The 10234-nt window shown below is 33.4% G+C and overlaps 1 protein-coding gene across 1 annotated transcript in view; it reads left to right on the top strand.

Moving 5' to 3' along the window:
• LOC109844023 (protein CHROMATIN REMODELING 5-like) overlaps positions 1 to 10234 on the top strand; it is a 44215-nt gene that overhangs the window by 5852 nt on the left and 28129 nt on the right. The window contains exons 3-7 of the mRNA XM_020413027.1: positions 5519 to 5962; positions 7031 to 7264; positions 7397 to 7480; positions 9523 to 9582; positions 9670 to 9773. Coding sequence (XP_020268616.1) covers positions 5519 to 5962; positions 7031 to 7264; positions 7397 to 7480; positions 9523 to 9582; positions 9670 to 9773 — 926 coding nt within the window. The remainder of the gene's footprint in view (positions 1 to 5518; positions 5963 to 7030; positions 7265 to 7396; positions 7481 to 9522; positions 9583 to 9669; positions 9774 to 10234) is intronic.

Raw genomic sequence — 10234 nt, 5'->3', positions numbered from 1 at the left:
ATAAAGAGTAACATATGCCTTGTTTGATATGATCATTTACTTCCAATCGCACAAGGTAAGTTGTTTGAAAAAAATATTCATGTTATATTTGTTTTATGTTTTTTTTACTAATATAACTTTCACACTTAGTGACTTACTTGATTTACCATTACATACCTTCATTCTTGTATTTGTTGCAGCTAATTTTATTGTCTTCAATAGATACTTTCTCTTGGTATTTTTTACATGCAGCATAGCAAAGTGATGCAGCTAATTTTATTGTCTTCAATAGATACTTTCTCTTGGTATTTTTTACATGCAGCATAGCAAAGTGATTCTGGATTGATTATTGCTCATATTCCCTACTTTCTCTTGGTATTTTTTACATGCAGCATAGCAAAGTGATTCTGGATTGATTATTGCTCATATTCCCGCATTGAATGTGCAATAAATATATTATGAATGTTAATGAGATTATCATGATCATCGTAGTATGAGGTTATTAAATGTAGAAAGTAAGTTTCTAATTGAAATGGACAACATAAATGATAAAAACTAAAGTGGAAGATCTAATGCAGTAGTTCTCAGAGAATGAACCCAAACCAAGTACATAGAACCATCAATTTCTTTGTGATGTGAATTAGCAAGCAATATTTATGTGCTCAAGAATGTTGGCATCAATTCTGTTAACTGCTAGAAGTGAACATTTCAGCAAATAACCAAGTGTGAAGTTGAAGATGAATAATGTAATAACTAAGTTTATCTTTTGTGATAATTAATGTGATAATACATGATAGATCCAACATCTTTGTGTTAGAAATTGAGTTATTTAGAAGGATAGACTCCATTCATAGAGCTAAAGAAATTTGGATAGAGATGAAATCCAGGGAGAAGTAAAACGACCACAACTGTTCAATTCAATTAAATTAGCGTATTATAAGTATGGACTTTTGGATAAAGCATCTGAGATGCTTAAAGAAATTAAAGCAAATCGATGCAAGCCAAATGCTAAAACTTACAATCACATTGCATTGTGTTGTTTAAAATCAGGTTTAATAAAGGAAGCATGAAGACTATTGAAATGGGAAAGAATAAAATTTTAAGATGGGAAAGAATAAAATTTTGAGTTTTCAGGTAAGAAGATCTATATTATGGTCTAAGATTACTTATACGCTATTTGAATATTTACTGATGTGAGAGACTTAGTGCCATGAATTACTTTAAGAATTTAAGCAAACAAAATATAATAGATATACTTTTGTATATAATACCTTTCTACGGGCTCATGTGGAGGCAAAAGTTTATGATACTGATTTATTGAAGGAAATGATTCTAAGAGGAGCAACCCCTGATGTCTAGACATAAAGTGGTTTATGATACTGATTTATTGAAGGAAATGATTCTAAGAGGAGCAACCCCTGATGTCTAGACATAAAGTCTTGTGAGACTCATTGGACAATTCAAAAATGATTCTAAGAGGAGCAACCCCTGATGTCTAGACATAAAGTCTTGTGAGACTCATTGGACAATTCAAGAAATGATTTCCTAATTGCAATATCTATCGAATGTAAGTCTGATAGATGAAAAAAGTGTAATGGAGATCGTTTAGCAGAAACCATTTTAACCATTCTTCAAATTTATCTAGTTGTTTCTTCAAGCTCAGAAGCTCTAGTCAGAATACTAAAAATGCAAGATATGTTGTTACCCTCGTAAAAAGAAAATTTATCAAGTTTATCTCAATTTACTTAGATTTTGCTGCTAGTTGAATTGAGAAGTTTACCTGAAGCTTAATTTAAGTTATGTACAAGATTAGCCAATGACCATGAAATTCAGGGCTACAACATATAATCCTAAATAAAGGATGACTGCAATTGTAAGGTTCTTTGGGGATGGGCCAAACGCTCAATGATCCTTTTCAAGAAAATTGCCTATAACGTTTGAGTTTATTACTCGTCATATACTGATCTACATTCTCCCTCTTAGAAAGTTTTTTCCTTTAAATATATTCAAATCCCTATCCCTGGCCTAAACCATAGTCAATTTTAGTCAAAATCACTAGTCATACTATAGTATATCACTACCATTACAAATAGTACAAAACAAAGCCTTCAAGCTCTTAACAAATCATGGGATCAACAACACAACATAAAATTTTAAGTATAAAGGATCCAGATTGAAATCAAACTAAAAATTCTACTTTTGTTTGAGTAGACATTTCGGTTATATATGGTGAGAAGAATCTTGGTATCAATTCAGACATTGAAACACTTACTTAGGATCAATAAAATCTATTATATCATATTATCATATACTTAAATCAATTCAGACATTGAAACACTTACTTAGGATCAATAAAATCTATTATATCATATTATCATATACTTAACTGCATATTCATGCATAAATATGTAAAAACAATACATAAGAAATTTTCTGGCATCTAAAAGATTTAAGTGCAACAACTGAAGTAAATCCTCATCTATCAATGAGCATTCACGCTTTAATGTAGTAATTGCATAAAAAAATTCATCTAGCAAGTCAAAGGACGCAAAGAAAGTAAAGATTTAACAGTTCACATCCCTTAAAGTTACATTATTTCGCTCCATTTGGATTTAACCTGTAAGATTGATCCTTTTGTGAAAGGGGTGCCTACTGTGCCTCCTTATATTTGACCTACAATCTCCCCTTTGTCAATTTACACATTCACTACTAATAAGCACCGCCTGCTAAGATGTGCTTTAATATTAGAACTAAGTAGCCTATACATCAAATTTGTAAAGGGGATGCGGACTATTAGTTGATAATTAACACTTATCAGATGTATTACTTACGAAGTGTACCCACTTGAATCACTGAAGTAGTGATCGATGCACATTCTTTGATAAATTTTCATGACCGCTAAAAGCTAATTTTCCTATGTGGGAAGAAATTTGAAGAGGTTTAGACATCATGAAATTTGGAAATGTATAGATCTATGTGAAGAGTGTGATTCTCAGGGTCTAGATTATAAAATATAGACACTAAACCTTCAAAAAGTAATAATCAATCACACATGTGCAGAATTTACTTCAAAAAAGAAAAACAATAAAAATGCTACTTAACATCTAGAACACGAGTTTTTTTGTGTAGTATTTACGACTTTTAGCTAAACCCTTAAAAATTGCAAATGATATCATAAAGTTGTTCTTTCTAGTAAATCAAGCGAATTTTGACTAAAATAAGAGTAAAAAGGAAATCAATGAAATATAATAAAAAATTATCCTTTTTTTTTAACAATATAATGAAAAGTTACCTTGATACATGGAATCTCCCACCAAACTCAAATTCCACTTCCAAGCATTGCATTAAAAAGAAGGGAAGCAATTAGAAAATTATTACCTACAATCAAAATTAATTGTAATGGTTACGTCCAATTTACATATACATAAGAAATAAATAGAAAAGATTAAAAATTGATACTTGTAATGAAGAAATTCACTTTCTCTTCTCCATCAAAATTAAGTCAACAAGCAATTTATACAATTAAAATGCGTTAAAAATTTAATATTTCCATTAAATTGGTAGTGGGAGACGTGGGGAGTTAAATAACCACTGCAATTAGTGGTAATTATTGGATTGTGAGAGAGAGAAGGAGAGAGAAAAGGGGAAGAGAGAGGGGGTAGAGAATTGATTTGGCTGAAGTTATAAACTCGAGGAGGTGATAATGACAATTTTTTTCTCTTTTATAAGCAGTATAGATTCATATGTATATATATGTAGATGATGACTTATTTTTTTCCTAGGACATAAGTAACTTAGTTATGCCCACTTGTAAAAGTGTGTATTATGCAATGAAATTGGACAATCAACTCCGTTTATCTTGATCTATTTACCTTAAAATGTCAGCAAATAAAAAATCATGTGTTGAGCATATATGACATATGCATCGAGCGGTCACAAAATTAATGCCTTCCTAACAATACAACAATAAAGACCTCTTGATGCATGAGTTAGACTATTCCAATGGATGATCTGCTCCATTAATCATGATCTAAATATCTCAAAACATTTATAAATAAAAAATTATGATGTTTTAGTACTTCAAAGACATATTTTTCATTTTCTCTTTAGTTGTATTGTCGGAAAATCATTAATTTTACAATCACTCGATGCATGAGTAACTATAACCCAATTTGCCAATTTTTTGTTTATCTACCATCCAAAACATATAAACCAAAATGAACATAGTGCATCATGTAAATTGATTATATATAATGTACTTTTGTAGGTGGGCATAACCAAGCTAGTTATGACCTAGGAACAAATTAGCCTTTCCCATGCATGTATATTTGTTTGTATATGTGTGTGTGGATATACATATGTATGTGTACGTATGTGGGTGCATATGGATACCTACATATGAGTTGCCAGCTTATTTAGCAAAATAAGCCATTAAGAGATAAGAGTGGTGAGGTCCACATACTCTGATGTGACTAGCTAGATGGGTTTTACCACTAGTTTATTTCGTGTAGCGCATTTAGCAAAATGAGCTGTCATCTCATACCCATTTGTATATTCATATACAAAAACAATATATACATATTCTACATGCATATGAGTGTAGGCATGCGTGTATGTGTATTGGGAGGGAGAAGGAAGTCTGTTAGTCAGAGAACCCACATCATCAAAATAATGCTTGTACCTTCTAGGTAGAGGAAGTTACTATATGTGCATGAACGCTACCGTAAAACACTTGGAGGATATCTACAAAATAATGCGTTATATGTTGCGTCTTTATTACATCCTTTTTGGTGATTCATCGGATTATTGTTTCTCAATGTGGTAAAGGTGTTTATTGTTGTGACTCGTGAGGTTCGCAAATTTGTTTTATTTTAACTGTTTAGTGGGTTCAAATAACTATATTATAAAATGATTAGCTAATCAATTTCAAATTACTTTATAGGATTTTGAGCTCTTTTCAATACTCTTTATATTCTTCATTCAAAGAACCCAGCAGAATCAGGACTTTACCTAATTCTCTGTTTATTATCTTAATCTTCTGATTGCTAATCTGATCACTGTGGTCTAGGTATCATGGGTTCAACTTTCTTCTTCAGTTCTCAATCTGATGTGTCTCCATTGTATTTCTAATTTGAGACCAATCTAGTTTTACATTTTAGCACTTGGCAAAGTTGAAAGCTGGTTATTCTTGCTTCCTATTTAGTGATGTAGCATCATGTCTTTTGCTTATGCAATCATTATCCTTTTGTTTTCTTGGTTGAGGGATGTCAGTTTATGGCTTTTAATGTTATATCTGAACATGTTTCTCATGTTTATGGATATTACATGTAAGTTATTTTCTTTCACATCTGCAATAAAAACTGTGTTCAGTATCCTTTAGTTGAAGAGTTTCTTTTTCTTCTGCACAGCATCTAAAATATTTCCTCTTATTTCATCACATTTATGCAGCTTGGCATTAAAATTCGTCTTTTTTTGTCTGCCTCAAAACATTGGAAGCTACATTGAACTGTATATATATCTCTTTTTATATCTACGGCAGGCTAAAATGTCAGATTGCGATGATTTTGTTGAGGAGGACGTTGATGAAGATTATGATGATCTTGATCTCTCAGATGAAGAAGATTTGGAGTTTAATGACAATAACCGGGAGAGAAAGCGGCTTAAAGTTGGACGCAAAGCAAAGTCAATAAAGGATTACAAATCTTCTGTTCATAATCGGCAAAAAAGAGGGAAAACTTTCTCAGATGAGGAGGAATCATCTGAAAAAGACTCTGAACAGGATACTGATGAAGAATTTAGCCATAAAACCAGAAAGGCATTGCAAGTACATAAGAAGGGTGGTGCCAAGTCAACAGGTGCAATGAATATCAATTCACGTGGTGGCGAGCTACGCTCATCTGGTAGGACAGTAAGAAAAGTATCTTATGTTGAAAGTGAAGAAAGTGAAAAAGAAGATGAAGAGAGATCAACTAAGGCTCAGAAGGTGGCGGTTTAGTCCCTAACTGCATGCTTTTCAATACGTTTGCTGATAACTGTTGTTCGTTTAGGATGTCATCTTGTTCTGTTTTAGAAGGGCTCTTAATTTATTTTAATTCTCTATAAAATTCAGCTCTCCCCCTCCTTAAATTTATGTGAAACTTCTGCGTACAAGAGATTGGACTGCACTGCACCTTTTAGGATCTTCTTTTATTACTCATTTGCCCAGATTTCCTCCTTCCTATGAGGAAAGGCTAGAATAAGACTAGAAGCTTTATGCAAACAGCTTGCAAATTGTCAGCAGTCACAGATGAAGTTTCTGTAGTCTTACAACCTGACTTTACCACAAGACATTAGGACTTAATCGTTTAGTCAAAGTTTCATTTCAAGTGATTTTTATGCATTTGTAAATTGCCTTAAAGATTTTTTTTGAAGAGTTTGGTTCTTTCCCTTCCTGCACGTTATTTGAAACTGCTGCATATAAATAATTATGTAAATAATACCCACAGTAAGTTACTCTTGGATGTTTTCATAGCAATTTGCACTTAAGCTGCTGTAAAATACTAGGATTAACCTCAAGCTTAGTAACCTCATTCTTTTGTTTTCCAATTGTTTACTCATAAATAAAAGGTTTTGAATCACAATTTTGTCAAAATTTTAAATGGTGTCTTCCCTTGTAACTATGGACTCCTGTTGAAGCTTTTAGTCAATGAAAAATAGAATTCGCATGTAAAAAGTGTAAATCTAAATATGAGAATTAAAACAAGAATCAACAGGTGTAGTGGAAAGTGATCATTCTATAATGGATAGTTGACAGCTTAAATCCTAATTATGGATCTTTCTAAAAATGCATCGTACTTAGCATCTAATGACAGTTGATGAAAAATGAATCAAGTGACTATATGCTCTACATGAATGTTCTATTATAAGCAATCATATGCGCCCATAGCTGCATTCATTTTTTGCTCTCCCTTTTACTATATTTTATGTCATTAGAAAACTTTGGTCTATTTTGTGATTCATTGACAATAATTTGTATGCAGTAAATATTAATTGTTAAATGTTTATTGAACAGCTTGTCCAAGATGATGCTGATGAGAATGACATTGATACAATTGAGAGGGTCCTCTGGTACCAGCCAGAAGGCATGGCTGAAGATGCTATCAAAAACAATAAATCAGCACAACCCAGTGTGCTGAGCACCATCCCAGGCCCTGAACCTGAATGGGATAATGTGGAATTCTATATAAAGTGGAAAGGCCAGTCTTATTTACATTGTCAATGGAAGTCATTATCTGATCTCCAAAATGTAAGCTGTAAACCTTTTTGTAGCCACTTACTTTTTCTCTCCAGGAGATGTATGACAGATTTTTGTCTATTCTCATTTTTGTGTGCCTAATTTTTGTACAAAATTATTTGCTAATATGATAAAGTATTGCAGCTGACTGGCTTCAAAAAGGTTCTGAACTACATAAAAAGAGTGAGTGACGAAAGGAAACGTAAGAATGCCCTATCACGTGAGGAGGTAATTGTGTAAATGGCTAGTATTGAAATGATATTGAGTCAGCGAGATAAGTTGATTGTGTTTGTGAAAGTTATTTTTCTTTGCACTTCATCATTCCTGTATGGAGATATCTTGTCATGGGTTTGTACTAAACCTGGACTAACTTTAGTGCCTGTTATGTAGCAGAAGTAGAAGCATAGGAATTTTTAATTCAATTAGATGCCATTGTCCATGATATGATATTTTTTAGTATAATCATGTTAATTAATGCACTTCTAATTGGACAATGATAAGGGAAATTTGAGACTCATCTAAAAATAATAAAATCTGTTAGTATTCAGTTATCCTTTTTATTGACCAACTTAAATACCCTGAAGAGATGTCTCATGTTACATCTTGATACACGGAGTGAAAAGCCTGGGATATTGATGTGATTTAGGTTATGGGAATTTTTTTTGGAAATTCATTTTTCAGCAACCTGAATTAATTAGTTTAATGAACTTTATTCTTCGCAACTTATAAGTTGTGACCTATTGATGGCGGAACTCACCAAACACCTTAGTTGCATGGTTACAGACGGGGATAAACTGGGATCACAGCAACAAACCGACATAACATCAGAATATTTATATGTATGCATATATACAATAGTAGCACTAGTAGTAATACTAATAATAAAGGTCTTTTTGCATATATACCCCTTAAATCTTCAATATTTGCAAAATTACCCCCAAGTCTTTGTATTCGCAACATTACCCCTCAATTCTTCTGCATTGGAAATTTCTACCCCATTGCAATGTGTGTTATGAGTAGTTAGTGACTGAAATTTCAAAACTACCCCTACCTATCAATTCTAAAAGATCTCTCTCCCAAACCAAGTATCCTCACCTTTTTCTTTTGAGAAGCTAATCCAAACATTTACGAAAATACAGTCGATGTCAGCTGAGGAGAGAAGTCGGGGCGAGAGGTTTGAGGTTGAGGCTATGTGGGATTTGATGCGGTGGGCATTGTTGAGGTTTGAGGAGGAAATTTAGGGTTGAGATTTGATGTTTTTGGTGGAGGAGCAGAGGCTGAGGTGAGGTGGGTGGAAGTAAGAAGGGGGGAGATGGAGGACTTTGAGGAAACATAGCTCAGTAGCTTAATGAGATATGTTTGTGTTCCAACCAAGGTAGATTGGCATCATTAGCTTCTAATAGATCTGTTCAAGTTTGTCCCAAGATGTTGAATCCTATGAATCTTGATGATTTGTTCTCAGCTAATTAGATCAGTCCATTTCTGTTACTCTGTGGTATAGTTCTATTCATCGAGGTGCTTTATTTTCTTGGCATAAAGAGAAGAATAAATTTGGAAGAGGATTAGTAAGGGGAAACAAGTGATATTTGTTATTAACTAACAGAGGGTATGTTAGTCACTATTAGAAATTGCAACCAAATTAACAAAATTGGGAATATATCAGGGACATTCGCTAACATCATAATTCATAAGTGAGGCAGAAAGGATAATTGGGGGGTAATTTTGCAAATATCAAGATCTGGAGGGCAAGTTTGCAAATATTGAAGATTTGAGGGGTTTATATGCAAAACCCCCTAACAACAACAATAACAACAGAGGTAGTTTATTACATGCCTATGTACACATGTTGATGCATCCAAGGTTGGCAATCATTCTTTATCATATAAAACAGACAATGATGATAGGACCTTTCACATATTTTTACCTTTGCAAGACATATAGGACTTAAGTATTCATATTGATGCAAAAAATAACTATATATATCTAAACTTTTAGTAGTTATATACAAAACATTATTGATGTCATTTTCCTCTTAAAGTATAGGAGGTGGGTGGTAGCTTGCAATCGGGTAGGTTGCAACTGCAATTATATGCAACTGCCCACTTTTTCCCAGTTGCTAGATTTCTTTTGGTAGCAACTAGATACTTGCACTTGCAAGAACAATCGCAAAAGCCCCCTTAGTTGCAAGATATGTGTTGCAGTGGGAAACGGCTGCAAGTTGCACTTACATTGAACAACTACAAACTCTTATAAGTTGCAATTTTAATCAGGCCGAGGTTCATGATGTCAGCAAGGAAATGGAGTTAGATCTCCTCAAACAGTATAGCCAGGTTTCATTTTTTGATGTTTTATCATTATTTTTTTATTTCTGTATATGTTTTTATTTTCTTTGGGTTAATTGTGATGTAAATAATCAGGTTGAAAGAATCTTCGCAGACAGAATCAGCAAAACCAGCAATGATGATATAGTACCAGAGTATTTAGTCAAGTGGCAAGGTCTCTCATATGCTGAAGCAACCTGGTAAGATTTGTATCCTGGGCTAATTTCCCAATCGTTGAAACAAAGGCTACAACTCTAGCCTATTTTTTATTTTTTGGATGGAGTTTAATGGAGTTAGTCAGTAATTCCAGTGTAACCCCCTTGCCACAGTTTTTGTTTGCTAAATGGGGTTAAGATATATGTATTACAAATTTCTGGAGAGGAAGTTACCAGAGATTGATGCAGAACATGGAGGGACCATTGGGGGGGCGGGCGGGGTCTGAGGAAAGGAGGCAGAAGAAGCGTCAACATGCCAAAAAGAAGGGATCAACGCAATCAATTAATAAAACCCTTTCATAATTAATTGTAATGCCACTCTATGCAATGTGATAAGTAGTAAAGGTAAAGGCGGAGGAAAGAGATAGCGATTGGGTGGGGGGGATCAAAGAAAAAGGAGCAAATATCAAATCAATCAAGATTAATCGATGCGATCAATTAATCAA

The sequence above is a fragment of the Asparagus officinalis genome, chromosome 5, assembly GCF_001876935.1.
Source record: "Asparagus officinalis chromosome 5, Aspof.V1, whole genome shotgun sequence".
Lineage (NCBI taxonomy): Eukaryota > Viridiplantae > Streptophyta > Magnoliopsida > Asparagales > Asparagaceae > Asparagus > Asparagus officinalis.
This window is presented reverse-complemented; position numbering and strand designations above follow the sequence as displayed.